Source organism: Hyperoodon ampullatus, assembly GCF_949752795.1.
Source record: "Hyperoodon ampullatus genome assembly, chromosome: 4".
In the NCBI taxonomy this organism is placed as follows: domain Eukaryota; kingdom Metazoa; phylum Chordata; class Mammalia; order Artiodactyla; family Ziphiidae; genus Hyperoodon; species Hyperoodon ampullatus.
This window is the reverse complement of record NC_136917.1, coordinates 66,347,075-66,366,297: the sequence shown is the minus strand read 5'-3', so window position 1 is coordinate 66,366,297 and position 19,223 is coordinate 66,347,075. Positions and strand designations below refer to the sequence as shown.

The window sequence follows — 19,223 nt, the reverse complement described above, 5'->3', positions numbered from 1 at the left end:
TCAATTTGATTGCTATCAACTTCAACTGGTCTACCCGACCGTGGAGCAATGTCCAGCGAGAAATCTCCAGCATGAAACTTCGCAAACCACTTTTGACACGTTCAAGCCGTCATAGCACCTTCTCCATACACCACACAAATCCTTTTGTGTGTTTCAGTTTCATTTTTACGTTTCTTTAAATAATAAAGTATAATATGCCAAAAATGTTGTTTTTCTTCTATCTTCAATATTAAAATGGCTACACAAAAATCCACCAATTTTGATAAGTTTTTAAAAAATGCACACTGACATGACAGCTGTCACGATACAATCTAACAAAATTGTTTCGAATGAAGTGAAAGACAACTAAGAGCTACTAGAGCCACCTTACAGAAAAAACCGAACAAACTTTTTGGCCAATCCAGTATGATGTCTAGTGTAACACTAGAAAATTAGTAAAACATTGTATAGTCAGCAAGTTAATGGAGGACAAATACCATTCACAAAAATCAATTAAGGGGATTGCAGATAAACCACATGGCAAAAGGTTAATACATTAGATTTTTAAAACTAAGAACTTACTGTTCATCAAAAGACATCCTTAAGAGAGTCAAAAGGCAAGTCATGCTATATACAGGACTTACACAAAATTCTTAAAAAGTATATTAGAAAAACAGAACCTTATAAAAAATAAGCAGGACACTGAACTGATAATTGTCAAAAGAGGACGAATAAATATACAAAAGGGTGTTCAGCCTCATTAGTAATCAGAGAAATGCAAAATAAACTACATCAAGATACAATTACACACCTACTGGAATGGGTAAAAATAAAAAGGATCAATTTATCACGTGTTGGTGAGAATGAGGAACAACAAGAACGCTAATAACACTGCCAGTGTTCCACTTTAGTAGATTAACCTCAAACTGCTTTCCAAAGTTGATTATATGAATATCAGGACCCATAAATTTCACTGTGAATTATACTGAACAAAAATGCATATGCGCTACGAGATATGTGAAAGAATATTCATAGCAGCATTATTCGTAAACAGTGGAAACTATCAAATGCTCATCAATGGATTGGATGAATCCACTGTATTGCATTTATGTAATGGAATGAATGCTAAATAGTTTTCAAAATGAAGTACAGTTACACTCAAAAACATGGAAGAATCTCATCTCAAAAGTCTAATGTTGACCAAAATAATCCAGAAGCCAAACCAAAACTAAAAAAATAAACATACTCTGTGATTATATAAAGTTCAAGAACAGGTGAAACTAAACCACAGTATTAGAAGTCAAGATCCTAGTTATCTTTGGGGAAGATAAAGGTGGTAACTAGGAAAGGGCATGAGTGGGGGTGCTGGGAGGTAGGCAATATTTTATTTCCTTGGATGTTGGCTGCATGGGTGTTTGCTTTGTCATAATTCATTGAGTTGTTCACTTGTTCTGGGTACTTTTCTGTATGTGTTTAGTAATTAAAAAATGAAGTTGGAAGGAAAAATATTACTAAACAAAACAATAAATAAGATCAAAAAGTCTGATCTTGGTTGTAAGTCAACTTTAAGTTTGAATGCATTGGGTAAACATCTACATTTGTTCTTGTCAATAATGTGGGTTTTGGTTCCTAAGATTTGCTGCATTTGACTGGGTAAAGCTTTAGTGACGTTTAATCAATAGACTGGAAAATACATTAAATACATCACAATTATGGAGAATTAGCTGAAGCTAAATATGCTAATTTTCAAATAACTTTTAAATACCTTCATGTAGAAATGTCATATCTTTCTTGACAACGGGGAAGAGTGGAATAATTGGAGGCTGCATGCTTTGACTACTAAGAATATTTCTATATTTTGCCATGTTTCTAGATGGATCAAAAAGGTCTTGTAGATCTTGGAGGTGTTTCTCATACTTGCTTGGTAACTTTTCCCAAGTACCTCTGAGTCGTGCTACAGATGCCAGGTTCAAGCCACTGCCGAAGATGAGAATAAAAACATTAGAAAGGGACTTGTGGGAGAGAAAGGATTCAGGTCAGGAAAGTGTATAAACCAATCTTTTCTAATAAAGGTAAAATAAGCAGGGACAAATTTCAATGTGTTGAAATAAACAGGAGAACCATGAAAAAATAAATAAATAAAAGGGACTCCTTGATCTTAAGGAAAACTTCCTTCAAAGGAACTACATTACTTGCCTATGGTTGTATACCAATAGCCTTTATTTTGTAGTCTGCATGTAAATCACAAATTTAGTAATTCCATAAAATAGGCATTTAACTTAAAAATAAACTTCAAGGGCTTCCCTGGTGGCGCAGTGGTTGAGAGTCCACTTGCCGATGCAGGGGACACGGGTTCGTGCCCCGGTCCGGGAAGATCCCACATGCCGCAGAGCGGCTGGTCCCGTGAGCCATGGCCGCTGAGCCTGCGCATCCGGAGCCTGTGCTCCGCAGCAGGAGAGTCCACAACAGTGAGAGGCCCGCGTACCGCAAAAAAAATAAAAATAAAAAAAAAATAAATAAACTTCAAGTATCACAATGTTTTGTTATTTGCTTAGAAATAACTTTATGGACACATTATCTATTTGAAAGAGGTGTAAATAATAACAAGCGTTATATAAGAAGGCAAGTTCTGGGGCTGAAAACCTTCTTTCCTTGAGATTTTGGCCACTCATGTCCCTGATTCCAATACTTCCATATCCCTAGATTCTAATTCTGTTGTCCCTCAGGCCTTCATATATTCAATGTCTCCTCTCTATAGGATTTTAAACAAACTCAGATAGTCCTAACTTTAAAAATAATGCATGCCAATTAGGCTACGACTCCTCCTCCCTATCCCTTACCTCTATACTGCCAACTCATAGGTATGCTGCTGAATGAATAGTGCAATTTTCTTACCAGTTAATCCCTCTTTGGTTCTCAGCCACCTGACTTTTACCAATACTATGGTATTTAAAATGTTCTCTTGACTTCGGATTTTAAAGTGTGGAGTTAAGGTATCTTTGTTTCCTCTGCTTCTCAGAAATCATCCCAAACAACTACAAGGATGAATAACAGGAATGCAAATTTCATCTCCACCAAAACTAAGAGATATCTGTAACTCCTAAACACATTAGAAAGGCTGTCAAAAAACAGTCAAGGTCAACTTTGAGTATGCAAAATGCTGAAAAAGAATGCCTGCAGCTGAAGATGTCAATGAAAGCTGGTAAAGCACAGCTCTCTGAAGCAGGTAACTCACCCAGAAGGCAAACCAGGAATCCCCTATTTGGAACAACACAACAGAGTCCATAGGCTGACAGAATTCGGAGGGGGTTGGACTCTGTTCTTTACCAGAGAGTGTCAGGGAAAGTAAGATTAACACAGTACACACAGTGATATAACATCTTGGCAAGAAGGAATTTAACAGTGACACAAGAAAGGAGAAACTGAGTTGTAAGCAGGCATAAAACTGCCAATTTTCATTTGCTGGAGAGAAGTAAAGGGTAAAACAATTCACATACAAGCTCTATTTCTGCTAGCCTGGGACACTGCCCTGGCTTTTCTCCCACGTGAATCTCCTGCAGATAGATGGTATAGGAAAACTCATGTCACTCAAAAAGAAGGAGTGAATGCCAGACCTATAACATGCTGCTACAAGGAAAAACAAAGACTTAAAGATCATAAAGCAGGAAAATGTTCCTACAATACAATAAAAACTGGGACTAATGACTCCAGCCATGATTTCAAATGAACTAATAAAGTAAACAAAGAGTAATGCAGTGATATAAGAGTTTAGGGAAAAAATATATAAGTTGATAAAAAAGTTAAGTAAAGTTTAGAAAAGAATGGAAGAAAAAATGCAACCAACAGAGAAATGAAGGCAACACTGGAACCTACATAAAGAAAAAAAAGACACTGCTAAAACCTTAGGCAAGTGACTTAAAAGGAAGGATTAACAAAAGCAATCAATGGAAATGGACAGAGCTGAAAAGAACAAGAGAGAAAATAATGGATATGGAAGACAAAGGAGATCTAAAATATATATAATTGGTATCCTTGAAGAAGGAAACGAAAATAATGGAACTGAAAAAATATTCAAAAGTACAATTTGAGAAAACTATTCAGAAACAAAAGAACTGAATCTATAGGATAGATACCACAGTTCCAGAGAACCTGATACAAAATTAAATGAGATGTGGAAACACCCATGTAAAGGTAAATGACTTCAGAGATAAGGAAATAATATGGAGAGTAAACCCAGAAACTTGAACAACTATATAAAATGCTAGTTGTAGAGCCATTATCTATGAGGTTCCCAAGAAATTACATGTTAGACAAGAATTTTAAAGGCAGATAAACTGACACTGAAGTTCAAAGGCAACAGAAAAACACTCTGAATATGCTCAGGATATATAATTCCCATAAGCCCTTGTGCAAGAAATGACTAGAAAACAAACTTCAACCAGGAGATGACTGGAGAGAGTGATGTCAGCATTATACTGTCATAAGACGACCCTCATTTTACCCCCTGCCCCAACAATGAAAATTCAGCATCTATCCATGAACAGTAAGTAGTGCCTCTGTGGGAGTTGTGAGACCCAGAATCACAGACCAAGGGACCTGAGAGGAGTCTCACCCACTGGTGTACTGGGTAACAAGCAGGCAGATTTGGGTACTGGCTGTAGAACCTACAGGAGACTATGAAATGGCTCTGGCCTCTCTTAGCTGTGGTCTGGGAACACATGGAGAACACTGACTTGGGTGGTCAGCTACAGACAAGAGAGCCTTTGTGAAGTCCAGGTTTCCAGAGTAGAAGTTCAAGCACTCTGCTGGAATATAAAAGAACAGAAAAAAAGAGTGCAGATGCACTGGAATAGAAATAGCTTGACTTTGCTGGCATCAAGGAAAGCATAGCTTAAGCCTAAACTAGACGGCCCATGATTTCTCCCACAGGGGAAAGGGAGAGCCAGTGAGTGAATGCTTGGCTGCCCTAGCAGTGTAGGATGCTGCCAAAGACACTCATTCTGTCTTGTAGCATCCAGAGCACTAAAGTGGGAGCTCCATGACTGGGGGGAGGGAACAGATCAGAGGAGCAGCATATAAGATTCCAAGAGGTATTAAAGGGATGCATTTCCTGCTAAATGCTTCTGGATTCCAACAGGAAGTCCATCCAGGAGCGACAGGGAGAACCTCACTTGTAGACCCCCCAACATACCCAAGAGCACCTGCAGCTCAACATGCACAAACCCACACCTCCCCCCACTCTGCTACTGGCTCCCTGTGCAAGGTCCCAAGAGAAAGCTCTGGTAGAGAAGAAACACACACAGGAAACAGGCCAGAGTCTGTGGGTAAAGAAGAAACCACAAACCTGAGCTGTAGCACTACCTTTAGGAAAACAAAAGAGACACTATCAGCAGCTGACATAGTACATCCTAGGATACAGAGAAGACATACAAGCTTCAGAATTCTGCCACAAGAGGGAAAAGAAGCACGGAGCAGATGTATCCACACAATGCCTGAGAAAGCCTCAGAATCTATCAATATATCAAGAATGATGAAAGGTTTTTTATCTGAAGGCAACTCATAAAACTCAGAGAAGGTGAATGGTATTTCAAATGCAAAAAGAGCAATGCAAAACTCTAAGTAACATGAAAAGTGAAGGAAACACGACATCACCAAAAGTTCACAGTAATCTTCCAGTAATCAAACCCAAAGACATGGCGATCTATAATTTACCTAACAAAGAATTCAAAATAGGTGTTCTAAGAAAACTCAATCAGCTATAAGAAAACAAAGACAATTCAACGAAATAAGGAAAACTATATGATCCAAATGAGAAATTTAAAAAAGATATAGACATCACAAGAAAGAACCAAATGAATATTCTGGAGCCGAAGAATTCAGTGAATGAAATGAAAAAATGCACTAGAGAGCATCAACATCCAGTAGACCAAAGAGAAGGAAAAATGAATGAGATAGAGGACAGGAACTTTGAAATAACTCAGTCTGAGGAGAAAAAAGAATGAAGAAAGTTGGGAAACCATAAAAAAAAAAGCCACAATATACAAACCACTGGAGTTCCAGAGGGAGAAGTAAGGGAAAAGGGGGCAAAAAGACTATTTAAAGAAGTATGGCTAAGAACTTCCCAAACCTGGCAAGAGATCTAGACATCCAAGCTCACGAAGCTAATTGGTCACTCCATTATTTCGATCTAAAACAACTTTCTCCAAGACACATTATAATAAAGGCAGCAAGAGAAAAAAAAAGATTGTAACTTACAAAGGAAACCCCATTAGGCTATCAGCAGATTTCTTAGCAGAAACCTTACAGGCCAGGAGAGAGTGGTCTAACAGTCAAGATTACTCTGTCTGGCAAAGTTATCCTAGAGGAATGGAGGACTTTCCCAGAAAAACAAGAGCTGAGAAATTCACCATCACTAGATGTGCCTTATAAGAAATGCTAAAAGAAGTTCTTCAAATGAAATGAAATGATGCTAACTAGTAACATGAAAACATATAAAAATATACAACACTCTGATAAAGGTATACAGTTAAATTTAAAAAACTCTCAACACTGAAATATGATGGCATGTTAACTAGAGTATAAAGGTTAAAGGACAACAGTGTCAAAAATAACTCTAGCTACTACGATTTGTGAAATGAATACACAATATAAAAAGGCAAATTGTGACATTAAAAACATAAAAGAGGGGGTAGAGTTTTGTATGTCACTGAAATTTTATCAGTGTCAAATAGACTGTTATATCTATAAGATGCTTCATGTAAGTCTCATGGTAACCACAAAGCAAAAACCTATAGTGGATTCACAAAAGATGAAAAGGGAATCAGAGCATACCACCATGGAAAAACACCAATTCACAAAGGAACACAGCAAGAGAGTCAAAAAGTTAACAAGGGAATTATAAAACGTCCAGAAAACAGTTAGATGGCAGTGGTTAAGTCCTTACATATCAATAATTACTCTAAAGGTAAATGGACTGAATTTTCCAATCCAATGGCACAGTTACTGGTGGATTAAAAAAAACAGATCTCACTATATACTGCCTACTCAACTCAGCCTAAAGGATACAGATAGGCTCAAAGTGAATGGATGGAAAAAGATATTCCATGCAAGTGGAAACCAAAAGAGAATAGAGTTATTTATGTCAGACAAAATAGACTTTAAGTCAAAAATGGTAATAAGAGACAAAGAAGGTCATTATATAATGATAAAGGGGTCAACTCAGCAAGAAGACATAACAATTGTAAATATGTATGCACCCAACAGCACAGCACCTAAGTATATTAAGCAAACACCAACAGATCTGAAGGGAGAAAAAAACAATACAGTAATAGCAGGGGACTTCAATACCCCACTTTCAGCAATGGATCAATCACCCAGACAAAAAAATCAACAAGGAAATGTTGGACCTGAACCATACTTTAGATCAATGGACCTAACAGATATATACAGGACATTCCATCCAACATCAGCAGAATACACATTCTTCTCAAGCATGCACAGAATATCTTCCTGGATAGGTCATGTAAGCCACAAAACAAGTCTTAGCAAATTTAAGAAGACCCAAATCATACCAAATATCTTTTCTGACCAGAGTGTGTGAAACAGTGAGAGGAAAAATGGAAAATCTACAAGTATATGGAAATTAAGCAACACAGCCCTGAACAACCAATGGGTCAAAGAAATCAAAGGGGAAAAAATGCCTCTAAACAAAGGAAAATGGATATACAACATACCAAAATTTGGTGGATGCTTCAAAAGCAGTTCCAAGACAGAAGTTTATAATGATAAATAATTATATTAAGAAAGACCTCAAATAAATTACCTAACATATGTAACCAGAATTAGAAAAAGAAGAAACTAAGCCCCTTGGGAAATAACAAAAATCAAAGCAGAAATAAATAAGAGACCAGAAAAGCAATAGAAAAGATCAATGAAACTAAGAACAGGTTTTCTGAAATAATAAACAAAACTGACAAACCTTTGGCTAGACTTAAAAAAAGAGAAATAAATAAAATCTGTTATTTAATTCCAGCCATAAGTGATTGATTTGCCTGTGTCCTCTCTGCTGAAAAGTCAATATATCCTTTATATTCTGTAATGTATTTTAATATAAAATGTAAGAATACAAAGCAATTAACTTTACATGAACTATCCAAAATGTATATAATAAAATGTTCTTCATAACAAAACAAACCTCCTAACCAAAGCAAAGCCTCTTAACCAAATCTCAGGCCTTTCTTATGCCCATCTTGGGGCCGCTGTCTACCACCCTCTCTCAAATCATTCTATTTCCTTGGCTTTAATGACACTATCAAAATTGTGCTCTCCTACTGTTTCTTGTATTGATCCTCTATTTCTTTGGCCGCACTCTCTTCTTTACCTCCACTCTGAGGATGGTCTCTAAGGTATGGTTTTTAGCCCTTTACCATTTTCTCTGGACACAGAGATCTCTTCTGGTGTCAATTTTTTTTTTAATGGAATACTCTGAAACTGAGACTATAACTCTCAGATTCTTTACTCCATGCTTCCTATACAAAGGGTTTCAATTTCTAGCCTTCTAAGTGTTTGTCAATGGCATCTCTGTTCTCTTGTTTTAGACCCAGCTGTTAAAAACTGTGTGGTAATTCCTAAATTTCACAGATGAGAAACCGGTCTTCAGTTTTCCCTTGACATGTGAGAAGCAAGATTCAAGTACAGGTGCAGTTGATTCTAAAGGTCACTCTATTAATCTCTATTCAATACTTCCTCCACAGTGCCTAGTTCAATTGCATCCACTGGTAAATTTCATAAAGGAGTTTTCTATTACTATAACAGATCTATGATTAAAAAGTTCCTATAAAGATTCTAATTTTATCTCATGTGAGTATTAGGAACAAATCATAATTAATTTTTTGGAGGGTGTGCATAGATGGAATTAGTTAAGGTAGCTATTATGCTGCCATATACAAGCACATGGCCTTATAAATAGAACAAACTACTACTACCCTCCACCATTAAAATCAGACTTGCTTTAAGAGGAATCCCTCTGTTGGTCAGCATTGTGCTGGATGAGGGTCAGAAAATAAATTACCTAGACCTAGATTCTCATAATAAGTGAAGAGAAGGAAGAAGATTCCCAGGAGCTCATGTAACCATCCACACTTCCTGGACTTATAAACTGAAGGATTTTTACAATTCTTATGGCCCAGCTTTTGTCTGAGTGGTAACACATTCACTGATACCTTGTATAGTCTGTGGGAAACAGGAAGAGGTCACCAAATGGCTGCTGTTGTTATTACTGTTGCTGCTGTTGTCACTTCAAAATAGCAGTTGTAAGTTAGTGCATTAATACCATTAATTTTTAGTGCATTAATTTTTCAGTGTCAAATCATGGTGAGGCAGGTACTGCCTGTTGCACAGAAGTCTGATGATAAAGACAGCTATTGGGCATACATCCAAGAGGGTATAATACCTCAAAGGGGGAGAAAGGAAGAAAATTGGGAAGGCAATCACCTATACTTACCAAAAAAATGTTTAAGTGACTGAAAGATGGAAGAAACAAAAAGAGAAAAAAAACAGTCTCACCAGAATGGAAAATATATTAAATCTAACAATATTTATATAAACACATATTAATTCAACTTTTCTTCTCCTAGCCATTTAATACCTAAGAAGAAAATCAGCTTCATGTCCAGCATCATGACAAAAACATAAAGAAATATTTGTACAAATTTACCTTATTATTGCAAACATGGAATTGAAGTTCTTACATTCTCGACAATGAAGTGCAATTTTAATAAAATGTTTAATAATCTTCATTCGTTTGAGCTGATTCGATTCAGTTAAAATCTCTGAGGCCACCCAGAATGTCTCTTGGTTTACAATATCTTCAAATTCTTTCAAGTGAGTATTTCCTGTTTTTGAATCTAACTTAAAAAGGTCATCAATATATTCAGTAGGCTCAATATTACGAAATAAATCAAAGTCCCTCATTGACAGCTGAGTGGCCACCTCAATAGTACTGAGCTGCAGCATGGATAGTTGGCTTTCCTTAATTAGTTCTTGAGCATCTTCATCTGAACACAGGGTTTCTGTTTCCATGTTATTTTTTAAATAATACCTAAAAGGAAAAAAACTGTTTTTATAAGTGATTTCACATTTATAAGAACACTTTCCCTCTTTATCACTGTTGTCAAAATATCATTATATTGTTAATAACTTTTTGCCAGAAAAGTTTTGCCAGACTTCCCTGGTGGCACAGTGGTTAAGGCTCCGCGCTCCCAATGCAGGGGGCATGGGTTCGATCCCTGGTCAGGGAACTAGATCCCACATGCGGCAACTAAGGAGGCCACCGCCTGCAACTAAGACCCAGTGCAACTAAATAATAAATAAATAAATATTTTTAAAAAAGATAAAATGGAAAATTAATATTTTAAATGAGAAGACTTTGAAGAAGTTTTCCTCTTATTCCACCATTTAACATCTATTATTTTAAAGTGTAAAAATAATGTTGATTATGCTGTGAACTTAATCATTTTAAGAAACTACTCACATGACATGTGAAGAATCACGTGTATATTCTTAAGAACAAAAGCTTTGTGAGGGCTCTATAAGGATATAGGACACATAATAGGTACTATACAAATACTTGTTCATGGACAGCATGAATAAACTCCTGAATCAAGACTGTTCACGTCTCTACTCAGAAGTTGTTGCTGCACTCATTTCCTTCTTAACTCTAAATTTCAGAGAGAAGCAAAGAAGAATAAAACCCATAAAGAAGGGAAACTCTTCCACTACTGATTTCTCCCTTGATAAATCCAAAACCTCATTCCAGCAAATGGCACTGACAAGTAACCATAAAAAAGATCTTCATTTGCCTTTCACCTTTTTAGATGAACAATTTTATGGCACTTAAAAGCTAAGAGATGGGTTAAGTAAAGAATTCACAATTGGGAAATATACAGGGCTGTTGCCGCAGAAGAGGTTACGTATTGTATCACATGTAGTTTTTACTTCATTCTTTTCTAACATACAACTTGATCTAAGCCTAAGTTTGTGTCCATCTATGTTTGTCAAGGAACTATATTTCTTTTTCTTCTGCCTTTAAACTGTGCACATGCCTAAGAGATTACCATAAATAAGTGTTGAAACTCATATTATAGATAATAAAATTATATCTAACATTTAAAGTATGTTATGCTTATTAACTCATTTAATTCTCATAACATTCCTCTGAGGTAGGTTCCACTATTGTCATCCCACTTTATGATGAGAAAATTCAGGCACAGAGAAACTAAATCACTTGCTCAAGGTCACAAAGCCAGACCAGGGATTTGAATTTGGGCAGTCTGGCTCCAGGGTCCATGCTCTTAACCACTATGTAAAGGCAGCAAAGCAGCGTTAACCCACTCTTTCTTAACAGCAACCATGATGGATAGTCATTTTAAGGTTTCCAAGGATCTCATCCTACGTATGAATCTGGGCTCACTAAAAAGATTGCATTATTGTCAGAGAAAATCACCAGAGTAAAGAACAAATGTAGTACTAAAACTATCTTCTAGTTGATCAAATAATTTACAGAGCACATTAAAAACATTTTTTAAAAGTTTTCCTGGGGGCTTCCCTGGTGGCACAGTGGTTGAGAGTCCGCCTGCCGATGCAGGGGACGTGGGTTCGTGCCCCGATCTGGGAGGATCCCACATGCCGCGGAGCGGCTGGGCCCGTGAGCCATGGCTGCTGAGCCTGCGCGTCCGGAGCCTGTGCTCCGCAACGGGAGAGGCCACAACAGTGAGAGGCCCGCGTACCGGAAAAAAAAAAAAAAAAAAAAAAAAAGTTTTCCTGTATATTCATAAAAGGAAAACTACTAAGAAAAAGAATTATGAAAACTATGACTTCTTCTGCCCAAAGTACATACTGGTCATTTAAAAAGCAGATTTATAAATTAACATATATACACTCATACATATAAAGATATGGATCATCTAGTTTCCCCCTCTAAAAAACAGGGATTGGACTACACCAGTGGTTGTAAGTCTTCATTTTAGCAGGAGGGCTAAAATATTTTAGAACACTATCCTCCCTCTCTTTCTCCCACTTTTGGGTAGCACTTATTAGTGCTAACAGTCTAAGATTCTATTATATATAATTACAGAGACAACAGAAAGCTAACAAAAGAGAAATACATGTTAATTTCAGAGAGAACTCAGTGGACCTAAAAACATGATGTTCCTAATTAAAGTATCTCTTTTAGCATGGAATCTTCAAAAACACATGTAGAAATAAGTACATTCATTAATAAGCACATTCACCTTCCATTGAGCTGAATTCTATCAGCTAATTTGGAGAACTGGTCCGGAAGTCTCCTCTGTTTTATGACACCCTCAGGAGTAACAGAAACTTCACAGAGAGAATATGTGTCAGATGCACCAGTCAAACCAAATTCATGAATAGCTTGACAAACAACTTCTTTAGCTGTAGTATCTTTACAGATGATAATGTAGCAACTTTGTTGATCTGCTTTGAAAACTCTTATAACTTGATCAGGGATATCTGTATAAATACAAAAATATGTTCTGTTATTTTCCAGAAAATGGCTTTTAAACTCTTCAAAAAACAATTTGGAAGACAATGATCTCTCTAAACAGTAATATATACATCTCTGTTTCAGGAGGTTAAGAGAAATCATTGCTACATGTATTAATAAATAAATGTATCTTTTCAGATGACAAAATATTAATATATGTTCACAGGAAAACACCAAGAAAAAGATTAGAGTCATACTATGCATAAGATTTGGAAGCCACAAAATTTTTGTTTATTATAAACATTTTTATGCCATTAAATATTCTTCAACAAAACATTTTTTAATGGAGGCACAGGACTTCACAATATGTATTTTATAATTTGAAATGATCCAAACCCTTAATCACAGACATTTACCTTGCATATCACTTTCCTTTATTATAAGTAACAGTATGATAAATAATTCCCCCCACCCCAAACTCTCCCTGTAGATAAACCTTTGCAGGCAAGCTGATTATTTCCTCAGGGAAAATCCAAAAAAAGAGAAATGCTGAGTTAGAGGGCATGCATATTGTTAAGGTTTTTGAAATATACTTCTGAACTGTTCTCCAGGACAGTTATATTTTATCATCCTAGCGTATAAAGAGAGCAATTTTAGTCACACTCTTATCAAAACTGTTTATTAAAACTTTTTTTTTCCATTTTGAAAGCCCTATTGCATTTCTGCCCTCCAAAAATGTGTCATTATTTTATGTTTCACTTTTTTGGTTACTGGTGAGACTCACTGGTTTAATGAACCATTATTATTCCTTTTTAAAAATACTTTTTGGTATTCTTCATGTTTTTTCCTACTGAATTATACTAAATACCAACACAGTCTACTATAAAGTGGCAAATGTCTTCTCAGATTTTATATTTATATACTTTAACACAGGAAAAATTTAAATATTCATGTGGTTAAATCTCAGTCTTTGCCTTTGTGATTTCTGCTATTAGTAAATAAGTCCTACTTTAAGATAAATGTTCATATATTATGTACATGTAAAATAATGGTATTTTTCCCTCTTACTCTATCATATTTCTTTTACTTCTTATATGGCATTGGCTAAAACTTCCTGAATAATGATCAATATGACAACAGTGGGCCAATTTTTTAATATAATTACATTTTTTATTACATAATTTACTACATAATTAAAAATAATTAAGTGAAAAGAGATGTAACATGAAAAAGTTAAATTTTTCCTTATGATAATAAATTGTTACAAAAATTTCTTTCATTTTAAATCAGGAAAAATGTATTATTGTGGATATTTTTGTCATGTGTGTAGTGGGGGTGGGCTGGGGATATTTTGGTGGCTCAAGTAGTGGTATATTCTTTGCCTAGCATTACCTCCTTCTTAGCATTGTATACATTGTAAGATTAAGAGGAAAAGAAAAATTACAATTTGTCTCAAAACCACCTGAGGTATAATCCTAGCTAAAGGAAAGAGAAGAATAATGAAATAGATGCGGGAGGAAATAATTTCACAGAATAAAGTATGCGGTGAGGCTGAGGACACAAAAAGACAGAGACTGATTCCCAGGACTGGAAGAGTCAACTGAATATACATAAATACAATTCCAGGAAGAAGGATTCTTAGCCAACAGATATCTTGAATGTTCTGGGTCTACTGTCAAATTGGAAGCAGAATACTTCTTCTACTCAGGTCCCCTTCGTAAGGTGCACGCACCAAACTGCCTTTTCTTAAGGTATGCAAAGATCTGAGTCACCAAACACCTCTTGTTCCTATTTCTTTGCAAATGAGTCAATCCTCAGCATGTTGCTGACACTGTCAGGTTTCTAAATCTACAAGGCATAATGTAGGGTCTTAATCCATGCGAACGAGATGCTTCTCTATTCTGAGCTAGAAAATACAAGAAGTTGGAAATTTCAGTTTTCCAAAAGAAAGATACTGGACAGAACAGTTTCATTATCCCTTTTAACTCAATAAAAGGTGTCAAACAACTACTATTATTATCTGTATTGTTCCTACCCTCTTCACAAAAATAGGTCTCAGTTGTCCAGGACTCTAGAGTTGGATTTGTTTACTAGGTCTTTGGGGGCTGAGCCTCAGCCAGCAGAGCTGGCTGACCTAGAAGGAATGGGGAGATGTTCTGATCCCTTTTATTAATTTCTTCAGAGAAATTTGTTCACAAAGACAGGTGGGGAATCTGCATACATTTCTCTTGCTGCTAACATACTATAACATCTGGGAAGGAACAGATGTCTGTATCTTGTGTATCCTGCTAAACACTGTACTCTGTTACACTCTGTTAAATTCATACTCTGTTAAAACCACTTGTTTCACATGCAAAGGACAAACTGTCATACAGTCATGTAAGTGGGATTCAGGCATCATAAATGGGTAGCTCTAGAACAGATCTGCAAATGGAATTATCCAAACGGTACTCCATAACCCAAACCTGGTGAATTCACCAAGATAATAAATGCCAAATTGGAAAACCATTTCAGAGCACATTTTCAGCACATTTTCAGAGACACTGGAGGAAAAAAATTTCTCCACACAGATATCAGTGTCAATGTAAACCTCTTTTTCCATTTTAGAATTGCTACCTGTATAACACATATATTTTCTTTACAAACATGTGTGTTAGCAGGAGAACATCATACATGCCAAACATAATACTTGGCACATGGCAGACACTCAAATGTTAATTGTTTAGATCAATGGTAAATATGAAGTTAGAATAAAGTTGAATCAAGAAGAAAAAATGATCTAAACGTTTCAAATTTTAGGCACAAAGCTAGAATGCATATAAAAATATAATCCTGTAAGCAAAACAGACATTTAAAAAGAACCTTGAAGCAATACAGCATTTATCAGTCTTATGATTCATATTCCATAATAAAATTCTTACATAATAGGTAAATGAATTCAAGAACTGAAATTCAGATACCTGGACTTCCAACCCAAGGGCAAAATTTCTAGAGTGTTAACTATCTCTCATAAATAAAATTAAAAAATGAGATAAGTGAAGGATACATGTTTTGACCCTGAGATTACACTAAAAATAGAAGAACTTTTTAGGTATTTAAGATGATCATTTAACAAAAGCAGAAGACTGCCTCTTCATTCTGCTTTAAATTGTTAATCACTGTACAAATATTTATGGAGTGCCAGTTATACATCATTAGTGTTCTAGGTGATGAAGATGAAGTAATAAATGAGATTGACAAAGTCTCTGCTTGCAGAAATTTGCTTATATTCAAGAGAGTAAGTGGTGGTTCAAGGAAAGACACACAATAATCAAGTAAATAAGACAATCTGCATAGTGAAAAGTTCACAAAGCTAACACAGGGTAGTGGTATAATGGTATGGATTAAGGATTGGCAAACTTATTCTACAAAGGGTCAAACAGCAAATATTTCATGTTCTGCAGGCCAAGAAGCAAAACAGATAATATTTCATAGATACTTATATAACAAGAAAGCAAATTTCCACAAAGTTCTTGACAAAATTAAAAATATATCAATAATGCAAACCTACAACATGTAAAGATATGTAAACACAGAGGTTTAGGCAACACTGCAAACATCCACTAAAAGGGGACTGGTTAAACAATGCTATCAGCTGTTCAAAAAACTGTGGTAGAATACATTCTGATACAGAAAGGTATTTATGGTATATTACTAAGTGAAATGGGCTAAGTGGAAAAAAATTATATCATTTGGCATGAAGGAAACGATACACACATTTTATGTGCTCTGAAATTTCTGGAAGGATATAGGAGTAAATGAACAATTGTTAATTCTGGAAAGCGGAGACTTTTATATTTTATCCTCTCTCTGCAAATAAAAACTTTAATATATGTTCCTTTATAATTAAAAATTAGTTAAAATACTTGCAATGCAAAAAGAATCTGAAGTTTACTAAATATTAACGAAGTCAAATAAAAAGTTTGTGCTATTAAATAAAAAAGAGTAAGCAAAAAGTTCCATATGAAGACTCAGAAAAAAAAAATTCAGTTTTAAAATCCTTCTAGCTATACTCTGAATTCTTCTTTTAGTCCTCATCTCACATTAAGTCCAAAAATTCTGAAAACACTTTTCACAAGTTACAGAATAGCATGTATACTCTAATTCTATGAGTATAAAAACATATATATTCAAAGAAAATGACTGAAAGAATACACGCCAGTTTACACTGGCAACCTTGTAAGTGTATAGAAAAGTTCTGCTTCCTATTTCATTCAATTCTGTATTATTTGACTTTTAAAAATATAGTAAAATACTGCACACAAACATAAGCAATAAAATACCGTAGTCTTCAAGATACTTACAGTAAAAACCAACAGCTGTAGGCAGCAAAAACAAAGCAAAACCATAAAAAAGTCAGCAATCAAAAGCAAACTATTAAACAGCTCTGTAGCTTTGTCCTTACTTTCTAATAACAATTTAAAACATGCAGCAAAAATATAACTGAGATGTAGACTGATAAAAGTTAGTCAAACTTGGCTGATGTGACACATGTACTACAATAATACAAACGTGATGTACACAGCTAATCTAAAATTCAGTGCTGCCATATATGATTTACGGAGCTGAATTTGGAATTAATTGGTAATAAATATTTTATTTAACATAAATACAAACAGTATGGCAGAAGGCCTTTTGTAAAGTTGCTCATTTGGGGGTTTAAAAATATAATTTTAAGTTAAATTCCTATCTTGTGTGTGTTCATTTATATTGCTCATATGGACAAAGGCTACATACTGAGCTTTGCAGACTGATCTTCTCTGAATAGATTTTAAAAGGGCATCTTCAGCCCTTTCAACATGTTTTCATTGAGAGAATTATGCAATCAATCTGAAATCAAGTTGAGTAGTACATCCTCTTCAGAGATAAGAATTTCAGTGCCATGGGGCTTACAGTTTCTGAATTTTAGTAATTCCAACCACTCTCTTCCTTTCGCTCCCCCAGCTAAATCCCCAACTTCTTCTCTCTCCTCTCCCTTCTACCCATCCCTTACCCACCCCGCAACCCAGCCACACTTCTAAATATGCCAGTGGCAAAAATACAGCCATAAATCAATAATCATAAGTCAATCAATCTATAAATCATATATCCCTAAATACTTGTCTTACGAAAGTATAGATGCATATTTAGTTTGTGCTTTTGTAGTGCTTAAATGTTTTGTGAACACAGTGTAAGAAGTACTGCTGTGGAACACACACACACAGACACAGAAATAAATTCCCATGCTACCACATGACAAGCAATGTAAGAGAGACAATGAAAATGTGCTAGAGATTTCTGGAAAAAGAGATACTGATTCTGCGTCAGAGGGACCTGTGATTCCCAGATGAGGTAACAACTGAGTTCAGCATTGAGGAATAAGAAACATTTCATGGGATATGCAGGGAGAAAACACCAAAGGTGGCAGACAACATGGGCAAAGAGAGTTCTGAAGGTACATGCCATACTCAGGAAAGACAGAAGAGGTAACAGTGGGGAGAATGGCAGAACAGGAGGCTAGAAAAGGGGTTGATAATTATGCTTTAAAAATTGGATACCAACAGTTATTAAGTTATTGTCTTTAGGCTCCAAACCCATGCTGCCCTGCCACAATGGGGCTGGGACTCTGCAAACCACATTTCTTTTTTGCCAACTGTCTCCCTCTTAGGTTCTGCCAAAAAAGGGCACCAGAGGTAGACTGTGAGGTTAGAGGAAGAAGAGACTTGCTGCTTTATGTTCTTACTTGTGGGTGTTTGGCTCTAGTATCACTGATGCAACACTCCTTCACCCTGGTAGTGGCATTTCTTTCAAGTGCCAGAAGCTGAATCCAGTTTGCAGTTTCCTGTGATGCCTTAGTGCTTGCTTTTTTACCTTTTTACATAGAACACTTTACTTTATACTTGGTAACAATTTCTGATATTAAACATATGGAGTGGTTTCTATCGCATGACTGAAGCCGGAACTAACAGAAATCACTAGAAATTTCTAAGCCAAGTAAAGACTCATCGAAACCTTCACTCTAGAAATAACACTAGTAGTCACGTAGAGGGTAGGGTGTATCAAAGACAGATTATTGGGTTTAGGAATCTCTCTAAAGAGGGAAAGAAGCAACTGAAATAAAAAGGAAGAAACAATGTGCAGAACAACTTTCTACTGTGCTTTTATGTTATGCCTTACATTTTAAATTTATGTTGCTGTATTAAAACATAAACTTTACTACTACATTTATACTTCTTCCTATCTAATATTGAGATTTATATAATTGAGTTCTTCCCTTTTCCCACTAGCTGATAGAGATTTAGCGTCAAAACTGAAGCTGAATCACAACTATGCCCATCTTTGTAGAGGTTTTTTTTTTTAATTTTATAAGAGAACCTTTTATATTGTTATAAAATTTGGATAATGGATTGGTTAAAATGTTGAAACCTGAGACTGGAGATATAAGTAGTGGTGAGTTTATGAAAGCTCTCACTTACCACAGCAAGAAATTTGGCTTATAATCTTCTGACAGTTTTATCAAGTAGAAATGGGCTTAGCTGCATGTAACAGAAAACCTAACAAAAGATTAAGCAAATGGACACATTTTTGTAGAGGTGTTTTTTTCCCTCCTCTCATTGGACCCAAGTATATATTTCAGTTTTTAACTGTATGTGTCTTTTACTTAAAGCCATCTCAAATCCATTCAAATGGTGGATATATAAATAATTCTTCAAAGTGTTCC

General features: G+C 35.6%; 1 protein-coding gene across 5 annotated transcripts in view; it reads right to left on the bottom strand.

The window, feature by feature from the left end:
- Nucleotides 1–19,223, bottom strand: part of RAPGEF6 (Rap guanine nucleotide exchange factor 6) — a gene marked incomplete at both ends in the record, with an annotated part of 241,187 nt that overhangs the window by 29,004 nt on the left and 192,960 nt on the right. For 3 of the 5 annotated variants that reach the window (XM_079703304.1, XM_079703307.1, XM_079703305.1), the window contains 3 exons: nucleotides 1,745–1,956; nucleotides 9,695–10,078; nucleotides 12,270–12,510. In XM_079703304.1, coding sequence (XP_079559430.1) covers nucleotides 1,745–1,956; nucleotides 9,695–10,078; nucleotides 12,270–12,510 — 837 coding nt within the window. Of the gene's footprint in view, nucleotides 1–1,744; nucleotides 1,957–9,694; nucleotides 10,079–12,269; nucleotides 12,511–16,827; nucleotides 16,843–19,223 lie in introns of all 5 variants that reach the window. The other 2 variants (XM_079703308.1, XM_079703306.1) reach the window with 1 other exon arrangement.